We start from the raw sequence: 23052 nt of genomic DNA on the forward strand, positions 1-23052 counted from the left end.
GCCATAGATGTGGGCGAAACGTCAGGAGAGAATACTTCTAGAACATGGCCATACAGCCCGGAAAACATACAACAACCCTGTGATCCCGGCCATGAAAGCCTTCGACAACACATTCTGTCTAGCTCCTTGCCAATCTTGATTTTTCTGCTTTAAACTGGATTTTATGAATCCCCATTGCCAGGGGATAAATAAAATTGGGATCAAGATCCTGGGATCTGGAAGGACCCTCAGTCAGTAACATTCACCTAAGGAGGGATTCGAACCCCTGGTCTCTGCAATCCCAGTCCGGCGCCCTAACCACTAGGCCACACGGAGCGCCAAGGCCCGCCGCCGAGCCGATTGGCAGAAAACACCTCCGAGATCCCGCCCCCAGCGCGCGCGCCGGCGAGTGAGCCCGGGTTACCCGCGTGCGCGCGCAACCAAACAAGCAAGCAATCAATCAACCCCAGCCGGCCGGGATGAGAGCGGGACCGAAACGGTATAAATGGCCGTGGGCGGCCCGGGCTGGGAGCCCCTGGTGGTGAGCAAGCGAGCGAAGGAGGGAGGTCCCTGTTCGGCGTCCAGTTCCTGTCCTGCCGGGAGGAGAGTGCTGCTGTGCGGAAGCTGGGCTCATGGCCTTCATTCGGAAGAGGCGGCAGGACCAGCGGCTCTACTCCAAGGAAAGGTCGGTGCAAGGAGACGCCGCCAAGGCTGGCAGCAGAGCGGGGCTGCTCTCCCTGGGGAAGGCACTGCGGCGGAGTCGGGTCTTAAAGGGGCAGAGACCCACCCACACTGCACACACGCAGCACACCACAATATGTGTGTATATGTGTATACATGTGTGTAGGTGTGTATGTTTTGTATACACACACATATATATATACCCTGCCTCGGCCCATCAGGAGAGGTGGGTAACAATATATTATTGGGTTGCTGTGAGTTTTCCGGGCTGTATGACCATGTTCCAGAAGCATTCTCTCCTGACGTTTCGCCCACATCTATGGCAGGCATCCTCAGAGGTTGTGAGGTAAATTGGAAGCTGGGCAAGTGAGGTTTATATATGTGTGGAAGGTCCAAGGTGGGAGAAAGAACTTGTCTGTTGGAGGCAAGTGTCAATGTTGCAATTAATCACCTTGTTTAACATTGAAAAGCCTTGCAGCTTCAAGGCCTGGCCTGGGGGAATCATTTGTTGGGAAGTGTTAGCTGGCCCTGATTGTTTTATGTCTGGAATTCCCCTGTTTTCAGAGTGTTTTTCTTTATTTACTGTCCTGAGTTTCGAGTTTTTTTTTTAAATACTGATTTTGTTCATTTTTATGGTTCCCTCATACCTGTTGAGACTGTCCACATGCTTGTGGATTTCAATGGCTTCTCTGTGTAGTCTGATATGGTATTGTTTAGAGTGGTCCAGCATTTCTGTGTTTTCAAATAATATGCTGTGTCCAGGTTGGTCCATGAAGTGCTCTGCTGGCTGACTTCTCTGGTTTGAGAATGTTCCTTGATTTGTGTTTGGGCAGTGGTGGTTTGGTGGTCCCTATGTAGACTTGTCCACAGCTGCATGGTATACAGTAGACTCCTGCAGAGGTGAGAGGATATTATTATTACCGTAGAGTTATTATTATTATTATTATTATTCATACATACATAGCACCAGATATGAGTCACACATATTATGCACATATATGAGCCAGACACACACACACAACACTCTGCCAAAACACACATACCCGCATATTACCCAGACACACACCACGCAAAGCACAAGCCAGATGCACTCATAGCATCCCACTACATAGATGCATGAGACAGATGCACAACACCACCCCAAGACATAGACAGCACACACATGTGGACACCCTACCTAAATCAGACATATAAGAGCCACACACTTACAACTCACCACATACATGAGCCAGATATACACACACAACCCCCCGCCACAAGCACCAGACACACAAGCTAGACACACAAAACAGTTTACCTCCCTACACACACAAAATCCTGCCCTTTACATATGTGCATAATATATGAGCCACACACATAACATCCCAGCACACATCCATGTGTCAGATACATACACACAATGCCCCCCACACAAGAAACAGACACACACACGGGCTAGACATACAAAACGCTTTACCTCCCTATGCACACAACATGTCACTCTATACAAATGCATATAATATATGACCCTTCACACATAACACCCCAGCACACATACATGTGTCAGACAAACACCACTCCACCATACGGACATGTGAGGCAAACACATAACACACAACACCCACATATGAGCCAGATCAATTGAGCTCAGCATTTGTTTACTAGCCCACAACGAAGAACCCTTGAGGCTAACCTGGCCTTTTAAAAATCTATAACCCAAAGACTAACCTATAATTTATCAGAGTTTCCCCAAAACTGGGGAAAGAGAGAACTTGGGCACATCTGCACAGTAGAATGAATGTAGTTTGACATCATTTTAACTGCTGTGGCTTAATGCTATGGAATTCTGGGGTTTGTCAAAGAGGACTGTGCCTCACCAGGCTACAACTCCTATGAGTCCTTATTGAGTCACGACAGTGAAAGTGATGCCAAACTGCATTCATTCTACAGTGTGGTAGTATCCCTTGTTTGAAATGGGATACTTGTCTGAAACGTGCTGACTGCTGAGCTTTTAAAGAGTCACTTATGCAGCTCTCTTCTTTCTTTATTGACGTAGATCTCTTTCTGAATTGCTGCTCCCATCAGTGTCAGCTGGCATAGCAAATTATGAGGGATAATTGGAGTTGGAGTCCAGCAACTCCTGGAAGGCTGCACACAATGGCCAAAAAAGTGAAAGTGCTCATTCAGAGAAGGCTTATAATGTGTACTCAGGATGATGCGACACATAATAGGGCTTCTTCTGAGGACCTCAAATTCTAAGCAAGCTTCTGTAAGCAGAGTATTTCAGACAACCTAGAGTTCATCTAGTACACTGTTCATCTACTACACTATAGAATTAATGCAGTTTGACACCACTTTAACAGCTATGGCTAAATGCTATGGAATCATGAGATGTGTACTTTGGTGAGGCACCAGCCCTCTTTGACAAAAAAGGCTAAAGACCTTGTAAAACTACAGCTCCCAGGATTCCACCACATTGAGCCATGGCACTTAGTGTTATCCAACCATATTAATTTTACTGCATAGACACACCCCTAGACCAAGCTGTATTATTATCATTATCATCTTCATCATAGTTCCACCTTTTTCTCAGACTGGAAACTCAAGGTCTCTTGCAAAATGCAACACAGATACATTTTAAAAGCAGTTATTATTTTGGGAATTCAGGGGTTTGTAGATCAAAATACATTGAGGTGCTGAGCTTTCCGGGCTGTATGGCTATGTTCCAGAAGCATTGTCTCCTGACGTTTTACCCACATCTGTGGCCAGAGGAAAGCAAGTGTGAACATTACAATTAATCACCTTGATTAGCATTGAAAAGCTCTGAGGATGCCTGCCATAGATGTGGGCAAAACATCAGGAGAGAATGCTTCTGGAACATGGCTATACAGCCTGGAAAACTCATAGCAACCCAGTGATTCCATCCATGAAAGCCTTCAACACAAAAATACATTAAGTTAAGTGTTAGATGGAAGGCAAGGCAGTTGATAAAATAGTAGTGATACATACATTCTCTATACCCAGTAGCACTCTGAACACTGTATTTTGCACTAGCTTTAACTTTTCAAAACTTCGCAAGTACAGCCCCAGGTTGAGTGCATCACACAAGTCTAATCAGGAAGCAATTTATTTCCTTTTATTTATTGGCTGCAATTTTAGTCTGGCTTTCCTCTGGCATGTGGCTTTTCCTTCTTTCTGTGACAAAAGCCCTTTGAGGTGGATTGGTCCAAGAGAGTGACCTACTCAAAGCCATTGCCTTCACTGAGTTTCATGGTTCAATGGGGCCTCGATCTCCCGAGATCCAGTTTTGAAAATGCTCGCTCCAGAGCATTAACTCTCCAGTAAGTGCGTCAATACTAAATGGAATGAATAGGGGAAGGAAAGACAGACTGTTCAGCAATAAGTTGGACATCGGGCACCCATTGATCTCCTTGTATTAATGGACAAAACAATTAAGAGGCCATTTGTTCAAGATGGAGAAGAACGCACAGAAGATTTCAATGTACATTCTCAAAGCTGCTAGTGCTTATGTAGTTTAAAATATACAAGATGAGAGGAAGCAAAGTCATCAGAGCCTCTCGGTGGCAAGAAAAGTATAATCCTGGGAGCTATAGTTTAGTGAGGCATCAGAACTTTTTGATACAAAATGTTAAAGCCCTTGTAAAACCACAGCTCCCAAGGATTCTATAGCATTAAACCATGGTAGTTTAAATGCAGTCGAAGTGCATTAATGCTACAGTGTAGATGCACTCAAGGTCCTCTGGTGCAAATCTGTGTTGTGCATCCAGCCTAAGAATAGTCACTATTATACATGGTTTTGGATATCCAGGGGAGTGTGTATATACGGATGTTGTTGTAAGTTGTAGTTGCCCTCTCAGTGTTGGAGCTCCTCTTTGTAAGTAGGCCCTAGTACTCTTCCATTATTTATGCATGACAAATGATTTTCTTTTCTTTGCAATCATATGGCTTTTGCTTAGGGAGGGGTGTGAGGTATTGGTCACATGAGACTATGTTACAGATCTGTTTTTGATGTAAGAGCATCATTGGCTGCTCAGCCTTACAAGGAAGATCACATGAGGATGAAACAGTGGAAATGTTGAGGAAGAAAATAACATCTTGGGTTTTCAACATTAGCAGGAAATAGCCTGGAATGCTTTACAAGGCCACTAATTTAATAGTACTCTGATGCTTTTGTATGTATGTATGTATGCATAGTGTTCTGCTACCAAAAGGAAAAAAATAAAAATAATGAAATAACATTTTGAAGAGTCTTAAGAAATGCATGGGAACCCATGGTGGACATTGAAAGTTGTGAAAAGAACAAGTTTTTGGTCCAGTATGGATGACTTGACTCAAACAAAAATGATGAGCTGCTAATATATTTTTAGTTTGTGTAACATTTTGAATATAAAAATTAAAAAAATGCATGGGCTTCTGGGGGCAGATAAAGGAAGGGAGTCTTTTAACAAACCTGTGAAATCAGGATGAAACAGTCTTGTGTTTTTTTTCCTCTGTTTTCCTTTAGAGAAGAAACAACTAGAGAACAAAACAGTGGCCCTACTGACCTCCATGTGAGTGGGCTGAATTGTTCCAGAACTAAATTCAAACATTAAAGGAACTATACAAGGTCCTGAACTGTGTCCCCCAAATAGGTCCATTGCATTGGGTTGCCTAGTTCAAGTTCAGACATAAACTGAGCAAGAGAATATTCTGAGACAAAAAAGCCACCACTAGAAGGTTTGTTTACATGCTTCCACTGCAAAGAGGAGCGATAGCATACAGCAGCACCCTGCTTGTAAAAAATCGTGTTTCCACAGATCTCTGTCTTATAATTTCAACCAAACCAGTCTGTCTGCAGCTTTGAGTTCATAATATGAAAGGCATTTGGGACTGAAGGTTATCTATGCCTGCATCTTTCTTTTTCTTGTAATCTTGATTGTCTTATAGTCTGCAAGGAGAGGTACTCCAAACAGGTTTTGCTGGGAATAACTAATTATTATTATTGTTTTACAGGACGTAATTAAATTTATGATGTTTGGGTTGAGTCAATTGAGATACTGCTGGACTTTAACTCTCAGAAGCCCTAGGAATGCTGGAAGTTGCATTTTAACATTTGGAGGGCTGTACAATTATCACCCCTGATTCACACTTTATTTTTGTTTTGTGCACAACCATAGCTTATGTTAAATAATGATGTTTCAGGAAGATTTCAAAAGTTATGGTGTGGGATGGACCGCTTGCGGCCTTCTGGTGATTGTTGGACAGCAGTTGCCATCTTTTGCCATTGGCTGAGTAGCTAAAGCTGATATAGGGTCATACGTTGTTCATGCTCACAGTATTCTTAATAAGAGAACCCCATTATCTTACAGTATTAAAACTCTTCAATACTCGTCCTCCCCAGCCCAGTTTCCCATTGTTGGGTTTCCAAAACATAATTGTATTTGATGTTTTATACCAAACTTCTAAATTTAGAAGAAATCCCAAGGAAATCATTTATATAGGATGTGACTGAAAGAGTTGTAGCTATCAGTAACAAGAAAAAAATCCTACTTTTTATCATATTTTCGTTGGGTGTTTTTAACATGTTTTACACATCTAACTTAAGACTGTTAATACAGTAGAGTCTCACTTATCCAACACTCGCTTATCCAATGTTCTGGATTATCCAACGCATTTTTGTAGTCAATGTTTTCAATATTTCGTGATATTTTGGTGCTAAATTCGTAAATGCAGTAATTACTACATAGCATTACTGCGTATTGAACTACTTTTTCTGTCAAATTTGTTGTCTAACATGATGTTTTGGTGCTTAATTTGTAAGATCATAATTTAATTTGATTTGATTTTTAATAGGCTTTTCCTTAATCCTTCCTTATTATCCAACATATTCACTTATCCAACGTTCTGCCGTCCCGTTTATGTTGGATAAGTGAGACTCTACTGTACTTGTTTGGAAGTTTATTAATGGATAAACTTTCTCCTTGTCCTTATAGAGTGGGAGGCCAAGTGTAGAAGCTCTGTATTAGATGAAATGGGTTTTGCCACTGCTAGCTCCAAGTATTTAACATGTAATAAAAATGACACTTTCCACAAAAGGTTGTGGTGTGGAGAGTTCCTGTCCAGGGTTCTATATGGCCAGATATACCTTTTCTTAATATGTTTCATTGTATACCCTCCCACAGAGTGTTTGCTGTCTATCAGCATTATATGCCTACTGAGCATGCTTGACCTTCACTGGCCTCTCTCACCCCCGCAGGTGTTTTTCCCGAAGATATTTTTGTACTTTTGCAACACTTTGGGTTTCCCCTTTTCCTAGTTGTACCTCTCACTTATGTATGAGTGATGCAGTTTCTGTCTATGTAAGAAAACACACTCGGAGAAGGAGTTTGCTGTGATGGACCCTTTGCTCGATAACATGGGCCAACCCCCTTCTGCCACAGTTCTCAAACTGTGATCCCCGGAGCCCTTTGGGCTCCATGCGTGATAGTGAGGGGCTCTGCGATGCCGTGCTTCTTCCTACCTTCTTCTCTTTCCTCTTCCTTAGAAATGCAGGGAAATGGTGGAAACAGACTCCTCCACCCTTCTTTGCTTCCAAAGCCCTATTTCCCTCCCACTGCTTAGATTATATTTTTCCTGCATGGCAAAAGGAGTTAGCCCTTGAGGTTTCTATTATTATTATTATTATTATTATTATTATCATTATTATTATTACTACAAAGGTTGGATGGTCATTTGTCAGGAGTGTTTTGATTGTGCTTTTCCTGCGCAGCAGAAGGGGGTTGGACTTGATAGCCCTGGGAGGAGTCTTCTACTTGAAGTACTGTCAAGTTTATGTTGGTTAAAATTGTTTTTTTATTTTCAATATTGTTCTTTCTTTCTTTCCTTTTTTTTTTGCACTGTGTGAATTAATTCACACAAACACTCTCCCTCTGCCATTGGCTCAGCCCATGCCTGATATGTGTACACATGCACACACATAATATATAATATAATACATAAACGTATCTTGGGGCTCCAAGAGAAAATTTTGATTTAAAAAGGGCTTCGCAACTGAAAAGGCTTGAGAACCCCTGCTCTATGAAATAGCAATGTATGATTCATAAGTAGAAAATGAAGGACTGTGTAGTCTGCAGGATGTAATCTGTCCTTATTTTGGTGAGATCTTTGTAGGAAACTTTGCTGTTGTACAAGTTCTCACAAGATTGTTTTGACCTATTTGGTGTTTTGTTACCTGATTAATTCTTAATATTTTTAAATTTTCATTGTTGACCATTTTGTTGTGTGTTTTCCGGGCTGTATGGCCATGTTCCAGAAGCATTCTCTCCTAACGTTTCGCCCACATCTATGGCAGGCATCCTCAGAGGCTGTGAGGTATATTGGAAAAAACTAAGCAAGAAAGGTGTATATATCTGTGGAAGGTCCAGGGTGGGAGAAGGAACTCTTGTCTGTGATTCCTGCCTTGAAAGCCTTCGACAATATGTTGACCATTTTATTTGACCTGAATGAAAAGTTAGCATAGGACATAGGACGTGTGACTGTAAGAGGGAGAAAGTAGAGGTCCCACCCAGGAGTTTGAAGGAACCTGTTTCTTTAAAATGAATGTAAGAACCAAAGATGCTGAATCATGTCAAGTGTATTGCATTTCAGAGGAGGACAACGTGATGGTTGGTCTGTGAAATTCATGTGTCCTTCATACACACACACACACACACACACAGAGAGAGAGAGCAATCCTTCTCGTATAGGGCTTGTTTGGCATGAAATGCTCAGAAAAAAATTGCCATTGCCTACCCCTGAGGCTTAGTGAGTGTGACTTGCCCAAATTCTGGTCTCCCAGAGATCAAGTCAAATGCTCAAATTACTAAACTAAATCTATAATGCAGTGTCACAAATATGAAGTGCTATAATAACTTTTCCTTTCTTGTGGAGATATATATCATGAAAAGCTCCTTGATACAAATTTTGCTGAGGCATCTACTAGTAATGCTTATATTAATGCTTTTCCTTCCAGCATTCTACTTAGTTTTTTCATAGCGATACAAATAAGAAAAAAAACATTTCATTTGGGACTAAAACTATAAGTGTTTGTTCAAATGATTGTCTGCTTTGTGGTTTCTGTTACTAATTTCTGAGCTCATGTAGAGTGAATCTAGCTAATATCGTGCAACAAAATCTTCATTGGTTCCTGCATTGCAGGATGTCTGGTTTCACATTCCGGAAGTCAAACTGCTTATGCATTAGCTCTCCTTTTGAGAGATAGGCAGCATTCAGGATTTCCTGTTGAATACTAATTTTAAACACTATAAGTTAATATAGATGCTTTTCAAACTGTGTGTCATGACAGGGTAGTGTCAGCTCCAGTGTGTAGGTGTCTTGTGCAAATGTCATGAGAAATGACAACGTTCTTAGGAATGTATGTTATTATCTTGCACATCATATATTTTTGAAAATATAAATAAAAGATTTTCATGAGTTATGCTATGATCCCACACATTTTGTTATCGCAATTTACATATTCGTCAGCATTTCTTATAAGGGGTTGGTTTAATCTGCAGTTTGGTCATAAAACTGAAATACTGTGTCGCAAAATGATGCCTGTCTAGGAAGTGTATCACCAACATGAAATAGCCGCGGTGGCGCAATGGGTTAAACCCTTGTGCCGGCTGAACTGCTGGCTCGAAGGTTGGTAGTTCGAATCCGCAAGACAGGGTCAAGCTACTGTCTGTCAGCCCTAGCTTCCCATTCAGGGACATGAGAGAAGCTTCCTGCAGTATGGTAATACATCTGGGTGTCCCCTGGGCAACGTCTTTGAAGACGGACGATTCTCTCACATCAGAAGTGGTTTGCCTCAGTTTGCTTCTGACATGATTAAATAAAAAGAACAACAGTATTTGTGTTTTGTATGAAACACAAGGCTTAGAAGAGACTGAAGTTCTGTGAAATATCAGGAAGCTGAAATGTTTTGCTACCAGCCACCTGCCTCAGTCTTCAAGGCAGCAGCTGAGGTGCTATTGCTCATTCATCTCTCAGATTCAATTTCATCTTTTTATTATTTTAGGTTTTCCCTGCTACTTCTTAATCTGGAAGAATACTACTTCGAACAGCATACGGCTAATTACATTTTTAACAAGGATGAGAGAGAGAAAAGGTGTGACACTATTTCCATGAACTAAAAAAACTAGAACTACTGTTATGCTATATCAGTTTCCAGTTCTGTAATAACCTTTAAATGTCTTCTGAATTCATAGGCAAATCAGAGGCTCATTAAAAATCTGCTCAAAATCAATCATATTTGAACCTGATGAGATAAACCACCCCATTATTAAGGTAAGCAGGTTGGCAACAGATGCTAGAGACATGTAGTCTATCTGACTTTCAAACCGAAAGAAATAAATTTATTGTATTTTTCCATAAATTCATATAGATCCCCCTGAGAGACTGCATTAAAATAGAAGGACCAGATGAAGAGGAAAGAAACAATCCCTTTGCAGAGTATGTATATAGAGAACATTATCTTTGTTTTAAATTTTAACTTGCAAAATCGCCAGATTTCTCATACTTTGGAATTACTCCTACATTTGATGTGTCGGAGTTACATGGTTCTTTAATTCAGCTTGTTGTGCTATTTGAGTAAGACCACCGCTACCGGAATCAAAGACCCTCTTTCTGCCTTGATGAAGTACACTTACAGGCCTCTGTGCTATAGAATTAATGCACTTCGATACCACTTTAACTTCCATGGCTCTATGCTATGGAATCCTGGGAGTTGTGGTTTGGTGAGGCACCAGCAATCTTTGGCAGAGAAGGCTAAAGACCTTGTGAAACTACAACCCCCATGGTTCCAGAGCATTGAGTGATTGCAGTTAAAGTGATGTCAAAATGCATTAATTCTATAATGTAGATGCACCATATGCATCTTGGAACTATCTCCCTGACTTCAAACTATATTCACAATTATGTCCTGGTTAGGAAATTTTCCACCTACCACCTTGCTACATGTGCTGCCGAAATTGGTGAGAACAGCCACATCCCAGTGGCAGTTGCACAAGGGTTGTGGGGACTTGCTGTCCATGCCCCATTCCATCCCGGCTTTCCTCCTGCCCCACCACATAGGGGGAAACCTATTTTCAGTGACACTTCAGCCACAGAGCCGCCCCAGAAATAATAAGGGGAGCCATTGGGCTTCATGGTTGAACAAGAAAAATGCAGTCACCACCACCAGAAAAAGGTATGTGTGAAGCAGTAATGTAGTCTTCAATTACATATACACATTTATCTCCAAGTAAAATTAATAAAGGCATTTAAAAAACTAAATATTACTCATTTATGTTCTCACCCACCTCGTCAGCCACAAAGGTTCTCAGAGTGACTTACAAATTGTTAATTTGAAAGCTTCCTGCCCTCAAGTTTCCAATCAAAATAAGATACAAAACACTAGGCAAAGGGAATGGCAGATACGTTGGCTTCTTAGCCTAGGCATAATGGACCCATGTCTGCCTAGAAGAGTATATGTTTTTATTATTCGTTGGGGTGATGCTTGGATTTCCAATTTGTGTTTTAGGGGCAACCTTGGGAATATTTCTATTTTAACCAATCAGGTAAGTGATATGCATTCCTAAATCTTAGATTTAAAACAGTTTCCCCCCTTTTACTAAATCTGTGATCATAAACTCATTCACTAAGTAATACTCATTTCACATGCAGAAAAGTGAGTGTTTTATCATAATCCATTTATCGTGTCAGAAGCAAATTGAGGGTATAGTTATAATGTTTTTTTAAAAACACACAAAGTTAAAAAGTTAAAAACTTGGCATTATACTAGATTTCCTTTGACCAGAAGCTGGCCACTTGGAATGCCTTTGGTGTCGCTGTGAGAAGGTCCTCCATTGTGCATGTGGCAGGGCTCAGACTGCATTGTAGTAGGTGGTCTGTGGTTTGCTCTTCTCCATACTCGTATGTTGTGGACTTCACTTTGTAGCCCCATTTCTTAAGGTTGGCTCTGCACCTCGTGGTGCCAGAGCGCAGTCTGTTCATTGCCTTCCATGTCACCCAGTCTTCTGACCACTCAGATCGCATTGTAATAGGTAATCTGTGGTTTGCCGTTCTCCACACCTTAGTCCACAGTGTTAAATTAGTATTGTAGGGAAAAAATGTCACTGGGAGTGTTTAAAGATGGAGTATTAATAACAAGACTATATGGTAATTGAAAGGTAGTCAGTACAATCTATAGTTCGGATGTAATATTTAAAAGTCCATATTTTAAAGGTTACTGTAATAAGGTGTGTGTTTGTAGTATTTTAGGCAAAGAATGTTCAGAGGTGGTTTTGCCAGTTCCTTCTTCTGGACTATAACCTTCAGCACCTGGTTTTTGTTGTTAGTTTCCTATCTAAGTACTAACTTTGTTTAGCTTCTCTGATAAGATGGGACCTGGTGCCTTTAGAGTATTTTTGGCCAGTTAGTGTGATAATTAGAAGACTTCTAATGCTGACAGATCCGCAAATGTTTTTCTTAAAAATGATGTAACATTGTAGAGGGACTGTAAGGCACTAAGCTAAATTGCATTATATACAGATATGGAGCATTCGTATTCAAAAGAAAAAGCGCCATATTAAGCTTTGCTCCAGGTTGGTGGCCCATGATAGTTTCCTGTCAAATATCCCTCCAGCTGAAAGAAAGAATTGATTTGAGGCAGAAAACATCCATTGGCTCTTAATTCAGACCTGGAGCATGTTACCGGAGGCATTGTATCTTCACAAGTGGTTAGTGTATACACACTTCACAAAGAAAGTACACATAATATATAGTAAGGGATTATTTTTTTTAATTGAAGAGATAGTAAAGTCTTCCTCTTTTTCTTTTAATGGGTGAGAATGATTGCATCTTTTCTGTTGTGGTTTTTAATTTTGATTTCACTTCATGTGCTAAACACCTGCATTCATTCTAGAAGTAAAACTACAAAAGGAATGGCAAGATGCTCTCATTCACCACATTTTTTGTATTTGGCAAAGAGCTTGTAAAAATAAATACAAGGAACCCGTAGGTCAGACATGTCAAAATGGACTATTAATGAGTAAGACACTTGGTTCCGATTTTATAAATCAAGTCCTATTGATCTGAAAGGAAACATAGTTCAGTAAGTATAGAGTAGCAACACTATATGATTTAAAAAGCTCCTTTTAAATGTACATCTTATATGTATGTTAGATGTATGAACTAGGCAATTTTTAGAAATCTCTTTCTAAAGAAATGAGAAATGCATTTCAGGCAGTAAAGTAGGAAAAGAAAATAATGGGAAAGGTAAGATTTCAAAAAGAAGAAAGAATAAAACAGAATCAAAAGCCAAAGCAAGAGTATAAAGTGAGATAGTGAGGGTGTTGCAGGGAAAGGAAGGGCAAAGAAAGAAAGAAAGAATAAGGAGTAGCTTAAACTACCTAAAATTGAGAGATGAAACTTGTATGAGTGGCAGTGTCCTGAAATTCTTTACTATTACTTGCCTTTTCAGAATAGACAAATCTTGCATTTCTCAATTTAGCAAAAGCAAAACCTGCTATTTATATATGAAATGTTATTTTTTTCCTCAGGCTTTTCTCACAAAAGAACAAAACATCATTGCACCTTTTAAAACTGAAAGAGTGAGTACCTATTTTATTCCCTATCAATAAAAAAATTAATGTAACTTGCAGGTTTCTTTCTAAAGGAACATTATTTGGAAAACTTCAAAGATGCTTTCTTTGACGCTGAATGAAAATAGCTGTGGCGGCATTTAAACAAATATTTGAGGCCCAAACAATTTCTTCTGAGACAATACATAAATGGTGTTTGCATAGTATCCACTTGTTTATTTTCTCTAGTCATGGTATCAGACCAATGGGAAGAAACTGGAAACAGCAAATTCATGCAATGTGTGGCCGGGCTTTAGCACAGCAGGTTAACCACCACCTGCAATAAATCTTACCAGTCACAAAGTTGTTAGTTCAAAGCCTGGGTCGGGGTGAGCGCCCGACCTTCAGCCCAGCTCATTGCCCACTAGCAGATCGAAAATGGCTGTAAGTAGATAAATGGGTACTGCTTAAACAGGGAGGTATTTTAATGGCACCATAAAGGAAATACCAGAAAAATGCCAGCAATCAAAAAAGGAGGAAGTCTGAACAGAGCTCTTCGACATGGAGGATGGAGCAATAGCATCCCCTGTGGCTGGAATTGAGCATAACCTCCAGGACGCCAAAGATGGGAAATGCCTATATCCCTCTATCTGTTGTCTGTCCTGTCTGTGTATAATGGCATTGAATGTTTGCCGTATATTTGTTCTGTGGCCCTTCGGGGTGAGGCCAGAATATAAATGCTGTAAAAACAAATAAATAACTGTGCAGAGTCATTATACAAGTAAATGGCTAGTCTGCTTTTCCTGTAGTGAGATAAAGCAATAGTTTATATTTCTTGGTGTAAGGCATTGTAACTTTTCTCATTTGAACCTTACTGTCTGAAATGAAAAATCCAATGTGGCAATTGACACCCTTTGCTTTATAACACCGAATGTTGTTCTAATATCAAAATGGCAATAATATGTTCCAGTTAAGCTATGTTAGCAGCAAAAGATGTGTGTATTAATACAGATTGCAAATTGGCATGTTTTGCAATTTATAGTCCAATGTGGGCAGTTCCAGTTTATACCTTCCATGTTTAGTAAGAGGACATGAAATGGGTATCAGCATAGCCGTGCTATCCTGTATCCTGGGGCTTTTAGGTGATGCCTGGGAGTCCAGGAAATTGTGTAGCCCTTCAGATATTATTGGATTGTAACTCTCAACATTCATCACTGTTGGCTATGCTGGCAAGGACTTATGGGAGCTGCAATGCAGCACATAGAGAGCCACCTGATTACCAACCCTATCATATTATTGAATGGTGGTGTTCAACAGTCAGTTGTTCTTAAGTAGGTCAGATCAATATCTCTCTTGGCCTGATTTAATACTTCAGTGCTTGGCAACAGCATTCGAAGTATTTGAAGAACGTTGGAGATTGAACCTGAACATTTTTTTGTCAGACAAACTTTTCTCTTCTTCACTATGCTATAATCTTTTCCTATTTTAAGGTTTGTTTGTATTTGGAATCAGGGGAGCAATTGTGATTGTGAGATTTTGTTGTTGTTTTTTTTAAATGGTTTCCCCCCCTCTTTTTTTTTATTAGGGTAAAACTGAATATATATTTCAACTGGATGTTGCTGGAAAGGTTGAAGATGTTGTACATACGCTTCATCAGGTAAGATTGGTATTGTAAAAGGCAAATCGTACATGATTTTGGTATATATTAACAGTTCTTGGAGACCTCTTTGTATTCAAGCAAAATGGATGGAGCTATTTTCTTAAATTTTCTTAAATAAACAGCAAAATTCTTACATAAAGGGTCAGTGTGAAAACTGTTCTAGTCAAACATTGGACACAGATCTATGTAGATATCAGAATGGGTTGGCTGAAATTGAAGCAGATCCTTCTTTCTTCTTTTAAAAGGAAGTAGATACTTAAGGAATATCTGGTTACGGATACTGCAAGTTCAAAAAGACAATAGTTCTGTTATTCATTAATAACAAGTTAAGTTAGTGTTACTGTTAACACCTTTAGAAAATACATGGAAACACTTTGGTTCCATGAAACAACCAATCCATATTTGGCAAAATACACTAAAAATTCTTTTTCCTGGTAGATATACAAGTCATTCACCCATGTGATCCTTTCTCCTCTTCCTACCTTTCTCAGACTTAGTCAGTGCACATCAACCGCTAATGATAAATAAGCAGCCCATCTGTCCCTGTTACCTTGAAAGATAGTGAATTATACCCATAGCCATTTGAGACAAAAAAAAATCTGTTCTAGCTTTATTAGTGCAAAAGGTAATTTTCTTCCTAACTCAGAGTTCAAGGCAACAATTTGATCATCTTTTTAAAGGAGTGGTTGGTACGTTTTTTAAAAATAATAATTAAAATGCTTAGTCCATCTTTGCTTAAAATAAAGTAATATTGTTAAGCGATAAACTTAGATCGCTACCAATTGATATTCTACATTGAAATCCATAAGCATGTGGACAATTTCAACAGAGAGAGGAAAACCTTGAAAATGAACAAAATCTGTCTACCAGTATTTAAAAAACTCTAAAATCAGGACAGTAAATAAAGAACAACACTCAAAAAGCAGGGGAAATCTAGACAAGAATCAATCAGGGCCAGCTAACACCTCCCAACAAAGGATTCCCCCAGGCAGTAACCAGCCATGCTTTGAAGCTGCAAGACCACTAAATGCTAATCAAGGTGTCCAATTGCAACATTCACACTTGCCTCAAACAGACAAGAGTTCTTTCTCCCACCCTGGACATTCCTATAAACCTCACTTGCTTAGTTCCCAACAGACCCCTCAACCTCTGATGATGCCTGATATAGATGTGGGCAAAACTTCAGGAGAGAATGCTTCTGGAACATGGCCAGACAACCCAGAAAATTTACAGCAACCCTTTCTGCATATATGTTGGAGTATCATATTTATAGCATGAATTAATTAATGGATGTGCTGGCTGAAAATACCAGAATTTAGAGGTTAACGCCTTTGTATGCTGTCAGAGTTGCGAAGGTGGAAACAAGTCCTCTTTTGTGTAGCACATTGATTTTGAACTTATTATCTAGCTACACATTATGCAGTAATGAATGTTTGGAGATTGCTATGATGAATAGGCAGCTTACCTGAATTGCCGCCACAGCCATTTCAGAAATAAATTAACTATTCTGTTCAGTCAAGTTTTGCAAAAAGAGACTAGCATGGGGGGAACCTAGCACTGTACTTTGCCTGCCCCTGATCTAAGGGATTATCTAAATCAAAACTTTACTTTTGGACAGTTATACAGAGCATCTTGCTTGGATAAGTTGGGAGATCAGGCTGCTATGGTATGTATATATTTTGGGTGCAGTAATGATGGGAACCAATTTCTTGTGGTCAAATCCTAAAGGTCTTAAGTGGTGCACTTTCTCCTCTTTAAATTAGATAACGGCTATCTTGCAATCACGTTTGGCCAGGACACCGTTTGATAAGAACAGGTATGTTTCTTTAATGCAAATTGTCAAAGTCCTTTTCTTCTCATTCTGTGTCTTATGTATGGATTATGGATGTGCTTATGAAGAAAAAGATTTTGCGAATTGTAAAGACTACTATAAAAAACTATCGTTGGTATTAGAAATACAAGGTTTAAGTCTTTCTTCAACATCTGAGATGAGAAGGAAATCCATGTGATGTGTTCCATGTGCAATGGAAAGCTATGTTTATGTAGAAGCACTGAACATCCAACCATCTGTACATTTTTATTTCTGTAGATTTCAAAGTGTTTCTGAAAAACTGCACATGGAGTGTAAAGCTGAAATGGTTACGCCGCTGGTGACTAATCCAGGACATGTATGCATCACTGACGCAAACTTGTATTTCCAGCCTCTTAATGGCTACCCAGTAAGTAATTTCTACTTACATTTTCTACTAAATTTTCCTCCCTGTTGGTCGTTCAATTATACTGTTTTTCTCTTTGAACTCTATAAGAAACAGCATGTCTGCATTTCTAACTTAAAGTCTTGAAACTTAGGCCTCTTCTACATTGCCATATTATATGAGTATACACTGTCAGATAATCCAGTTCAAGAAGATAATCTGGATTTTATATGCTAGTGTAGAAAGGGTCTAAGTTTAGTTTAGAACTAATGTGATTTGATTAAAAACTTAACATAAATACAACTCTTGCTTATAAAATAGGTTAACTGGTGGCAGAACCCTAGAGAGAAACTGTATGCACAATGTGGGCTCTCCAGATCTGCAATTTCATCTGACATCACTACTCTCCATATTATTGAATGGCAGCAACATGAATTCACATACTTCAGTGTGTTTGTGTTTGTCTTATAGCTATTTAATAATATGGGGCATGGAGTCCTGGAACCAAACCCATGTTTATTGTGTCTTTCTCCTTACTGTGCAGAAGCCCGTGGTTCAAGTGACATTGCATAGCGTTAGGCGCATCTATAAAAGAAGACATGGACTAGCACCTTTGGTAAGGTGAACTTGATTTGTGCATCCTGGTATTGATTTTTCTTTTCATAATATTAATTTGACTATGAAATATCCTTAAGAAATGCTATTACTCCTTTCTCCTGATTGAAATAAATTTATTGTCCTCTTTGAGAGTGTCCCAATGCCCTTTAGTTCCCTGTTCAGAAAATAAGCAACCACTACAAGATCATTATAGGCAAGTGTGTGTATAAAAATTGATTATTTGTTCTTTTGGTTGAGATTGAAGTAAGCAAAAAGTGCATCTCCACTTTTTGTAAAATTTGGTAAATTAATTCAGAGAATGTGAAAGTATTAAAATGTTTCTGCACATTGTTTATTTTTGTGAAAGATAAATTAGAGCACCTTTTTAATGGTGTCTTACTACCAGGATTTTTGTAGAATAAGTTAAATAAAAATAGCACACACCTGATAAAAGGAAATGGATTTTAAAATATAAGTGAAATAAAATGTTAGTCTCATTCAATATAAACACACGGAATCAATTATATATATATCTACTTTCTGACATATTCTAGTTGAAACTAATACATGGCTTTGATTTTCATAGATAAGTAGAATTGTGCTACCAAATTTCTTCTAATATGAAAACATCAATAGGCATTAGATAAAAAACCTTTTGTTATATCCTGAATAGCAGGAACTACTAACAACTTGCTTTTGTTTTCTCGTCTATTTTCAAGGGTCTGGAAGTATTTTGTACAGAGAATGATCTATGTTCGGACATCTATTTGAAATTTTACAACACTCAGGACCGAGATAATGTCTATTTCTACGTGGCAACATATTTAGGTTTTGAATCACTTCATGTTTGGTAGAAATTGGGATATAAGAATAGGATATTATAATGTGTCCTGGTAATAATGCATTGGAATGAATACTGAGTTGCAATCAAATTCATAACAATAAGTGGGGGAAACCATTTCTTTTTGCTTTGCTGAGATTTCACACAATATTTTTAAAACTATAATGAGTTGAGAGCTTGACAGTCATCTTCACTATCTCTTTCATTTAAGGTTCATAATGTGTGGTTATATTTAGACTTATTTAGGTTTTTTTAAAAAATGCTGCATATTGAGTAATAAAAGTATTTCTGCCCTCTGCCTTGCATATGCATATAGGGTTTCATGAATCAAAAAATCAAAATCAAAAGCATGTTAGTGTGTGTGTGTGTGGGGGGAGGGGTTCATGAATCAAAAATGAAAAAACAAAATCATATAAAAGTAATAGAACAATAACCAAAGATGCTAACGAAAACAGCTTCCAAAATATAATTTTTCAGCAGTATCAATTTTTCAGAATTTGCATGCTACATGTACATTATGAGTGAGTACCGTATGGTCTCAAAAGTATTTATTTATTAAAATATATTATTCCAGCCTTTTTTCATGGGATTTCAGGATGATGTTCAGCATAAACAATTTAAAAGTATCTCCCACTCTTCCTTCTCTACCAAAATGTCAGTTTTTCTGTAGTGTAAGGGTCTGAATTTTTAACTGTTGGTGGATGGATAAAACCTTTTCCATGCTTGACTAATCTAACCTTGCTGCAAACAGCAAAATAAATGCAATGTGTTCAATATTTGCATTTCCTTTGCCATAAATTGACAGATTCATTAAATAATGTCAGAATGTAATATATTTATTAGATTTGTGAATTCCATTTTTGTTGGTGATTCTTCTGGGTGCAGAAGGCAGTCTCCAGCATTTATCTGATAATTCATTCCTAATTTTTTGTAATCTGAAAGATCACAGATATTAATAATAAATCACTGTTCACTCCCTTTACTATTGTAGACAACATGAGAAAGCTCTCTAAATACTACCCCATTTATTGCACATGATTTGTACTCGGAGCTCTGCTTCCCAGGCCTTTGTTTCTTGAGTTGGTGCTTGAGTAGTTTTAATAATAGTTTTGGAAATCTCAGCGGTCACTCCTTTAATCCTGCTAGAAATGTCAAGGCAACATGCCATGAATGTTTGTACTGAAGAGGAGTGAACCTGTAGTCCTTTGTAACCTGGAGGCAAATTATGGGAATTTGTTTTGTTCGGCCAACTGGATGTATGCTCTTCCAGTTTTTCTGTTAACTTCTTCCTGCAATCAACTTTCCAGTAGTTGTCTGCCAGTTGTCCAGATGTTTTCTCTCAGGGTTTAAGAGAATAGGAGGATAAACATGAGGGATAATATAAGCTTATTTAAACAGTGCTATTTTTCCTACTTATGAGAGCTTTAAGTCAGACCATGTTTTCAATTCCTGTTTAGCATATGAATATAGCTTCCACACTTTGAAGTATAAACTGACTTAAATCTTTTATTAGGTATCTGATAATAAGTGTAATTAGGATATAACATGATTTGTTTCTCCTTAGCCAAGGTGCAATATAAAATATATGCTATTAATAATTTAATGTCCTGCTCAGAATGTTTATGAAAGCCTTTCAAAATTGCTTCAAGTTTTAGAAACCGAGAGTTCAGAAAGAAAACGGTGGCCATTGACTGAATAGCAGAAATGTAGTAAAAAAGACACCATTCATATACCAAAGATAAGCCTCAACAGTCTTGAAAGTTTTACAAAACCATGAACATGTTTCTAGGTTTAAAAAAAAACTGACTTGGTAGTGAATTTGTGGGAAAGGCCAACTTCTATTTCATGACATGTGAACTGTTTTTGTCAACTAGTGTGTGATTGAATAAGGGATAATCACTAATGGTGTAGCATTTTAGACTGTTAAGTATGAAATAGCTAAAGAATGCATGTGCTCCTAGAATGAAATTGTGTTTTCTTCTAGGTTTTTGTAATGCTTCTCTCTCCTCCTAGAGAATCATGTTACTGAGCATACAGCAGAGAGTTATATGCTACAATGGCAACGAGGACATATTTCAAACTACCAGTATCTTCTTCATCTCAATAATCTGGCTGATAGGAGCTGCAATGACCTGTCCCAGTATCCAGTGTTTCCATGGATCATAGCAGATTACTCTAGCTCAGAACTGGGTAAGAGTCTTTGTAGAAAAACACAGCCTTGGACTGACGGTCAAGCGAGGGGACTGGTGCATACTAGGCTGCCTTGCTTTTTCGTCCTTGTGCTATGAGAGGAGACGTCCCATTCCAGCATAATTCACTGTGTGACAAGTTCATATATACTGCATAACATGGGTTATAAAGTATACATAAGTGAATCCCAAACTCTGGTTCTGTATGTGTTTGGACTTCAGTTCCCAGCAGCCTTGGCTAGTTTGGTAAGTGGTCAGGTCCAAAACACCTGAAGGACCAAGTTTCGGTGCAAGGTTCCAAAAGGTTTGTATGCAGCATTTTGTGCTGAAAAATAAACAGATAAATGTACAACCACTTGGTAGCCAAAACACATGAATGTTCTTGATTCGGTCCTGATCACGTCCAGCCTGAGCTTATGGTTATGGTTTAAAGCTTTAAGAGTCAGTGAGAAGTAGGGCAACTGATAAAGTTTGCATTTCTGAAGCTGTCCACATTAAAATGGAAAGAAAAATAAATCAGTATCAGCAGTAATATGCAGTGGGCAGTGCTACTCTAATGGAAACACTCACTGATTCCTATTTCTTTTTCTTTGGCAGATTTGACAAAAACTGAAACATTTCGTGATCTCAGTAAACCAGTAGGTGCACTAAATAAAGAAAGGTTGGATAGATTATTGGTAAGTCAAAAATAAAACTCATTTGAAACGCAGGTATGTTCTATTTAGAAATATAGCCAGTTGTGTAATGTAACATTTGAATTAAAACTTAATTATGTCTAGAATATTTTCATTGTGTTCCCTAATAAAGTTCATCTTAGCCTATAGAAACATTAGTCTGTTACATTACACATGAAGAAATTGCCTGCCTAATCCCTTCAAATTGCAAAATCTGGAATAGCATTGACCTTCCTTCAAATCCATTAACATGTGCCTGTCTTAATAAGCATGTTTAGACTCATTCCTGTTCAAACTCACTGGTGATAGTATGTAGTAATAAACTCCTTCTACCTCACAATTACTGAAATACTGGTACAATATGGCAAAAATGGTCAATGAGGTCTTGAAAGGGTTTTAAAAACACCGTAAAGTATATTGTAGGCTTTTATTCTGAGAACTTCATAGTGTGGTTCGGTCAAAATGGAATAATAATAATAATAATAACAATAATAATAATAATAATAACAACAACAACAACCTTTATTTACATCCTTCCACCATCTCCCTAAAGAAACTTGAGGCAGCTTACAAAGGCACTCCACGGTGCAACATATAACAAAACACTACGTGAGTATAAAAACAACATCACATTGAAATTATGACAATGACCACTATCAACACATATAACATAAAATAAATTGCACAGTTTTTAAAATGCAAAACATCTGTAGATAAAACCAGCTTCCTTCAGTTCACAACTAAAATGCCAAAATGTCAACCTCATATGGACCCATTTCAACCTACTCAAGGTCAAAGGCTTATTTAAAAGTTCACGTTTTTAGGCTGGATCAGAAAGATTGAAGGATGGGGGCTAACCTAATCTCTTTTGGAAGGGTATTCCAGAGCTGGGAAGTCACCAAAGAGAAGGCCACCTCTCTCGTCCCCATCAACCAAGCTTGAAGGCTACTTATAGGCAAAATGGGTGGAGGGAATGCAGTCAAATGGTGTTTGACACTATCAGATCCCCCCCTTCCCCAGGATAATGATGTAATGAAAGTAGAACATTGTTGGCTGTTCTGTAGGTCACTCATATGGAACTCTTGAATCTTCGTAGTGGTTCCCAACCTTTGTCACTCCAGGCATTCAGCTCCCAGGATTCCCGACAGTCGACCAAAACTGGTCAGGTTCTTGGGAGTAAGTCCCAAACTCCTGAAGGAACAAAGGTTGGGAACTACTGTTCTTTAGCATGCTGTTTATGTTTGGAGTGTTCCTCCTGAAATTTGTTTAGTCTCAAACTGCAAAAACAGATCTGATTTATTGAATTAGAATGAACCAGGATATTATATTCATATGTTCCAGTGCAGCTATATATTGTCTGTCTTGGAATTGCACGATGCTGTGATCCAAAGTAGTTGCGTGTAGTTCTTCCACTAAACTGATGGGATAGATGATGGGACAGAATACATTGAAATAAAATACTGGCTCTGTTTTTAATGAGTGCTAAATTCTTGTTAGGCACTGAAGAATATTTATGGCTGAGCAGTTTTTCTCTGTCTCATTGACAGGTACGCTATCGGGAAATGCCAGAACCAAAGTTTATGTTTGGTAGCCACTACTCTTCGCCAGGTTATGTCCTGTTTTATCTTGTCCGAGTTGGTAAGACACCTACAAAG

At 38.6% G+C, this 23052-nt stretch overlaps 1 protein-coding gene across 1 annotated transcript in view; it reads left to right on the forward strand.

The window, feature by feature from the left end:
* Positions 1-406: 406 nt before the first annotated feature.
* Positions 407-23052, forward strand: part of nsmaf (neutral sphingomyelinase activation associated factor) — a 35416-nt gene continuing 12770 nt past the window's right edge. The window contains exons 1-15 of the mRNA XM_062980346.1: positions 407-664; positions 9698-9787; positions 9888-9966; positions 10064-10131; positions 11201-11237; positions 13221-13271; positions 14827-14898; positions 16520-16567; positions 16665-16717; positions 16991-17120; positions 17641-17712; positions 18413-18521; positions 20548-20724; positions 21321-21400; positions 22945-23035. Of these exons, the coding sequence (XP_062836416.1) occupies positions 612-664; positions 9698-9787; positions 9888-9966; positions 10064-10131; positions 11201-11237; positions 13221-13271; positions 14827-14898; positions 16520-16567; positions 16665-16717; positions 16991-17120; positions 17641-17712; positions 18413-18521; positions 20548-20724; positions 21321-21400; positions 22945-23035 (1210 nt within the window). The 5' untranslated portion in view covers positions 407-611. The remainder of the gene's footprint in view (positions 665-9697; positions 9788-9887; positions 9967-10063; positions 10132-11200; positions 11238-13220; positions 13272-14826; positions 14899-16519; positions 16568-16664; positions 16718-16990; positions 17121-17640; positions 17713-18412; positions 18522-20547; positions 20725-21320; positions 21401-22944; positions 23036-23052) is intronic.

Source organism: Anolis carolinensis, chromosome 4 (genome assembly GCF_035594765.1).
Source record: "Anolis carolinensis isolate JA03-04 chromosome 4, rAnoCar3.1.pri, whole genome shotgun sequence".
NCBI lineage: Eukaryota > Metazoa > Chordata > Lepidosauria > Squamata > Dactyloidae > Anolis > Anolis carolinensis.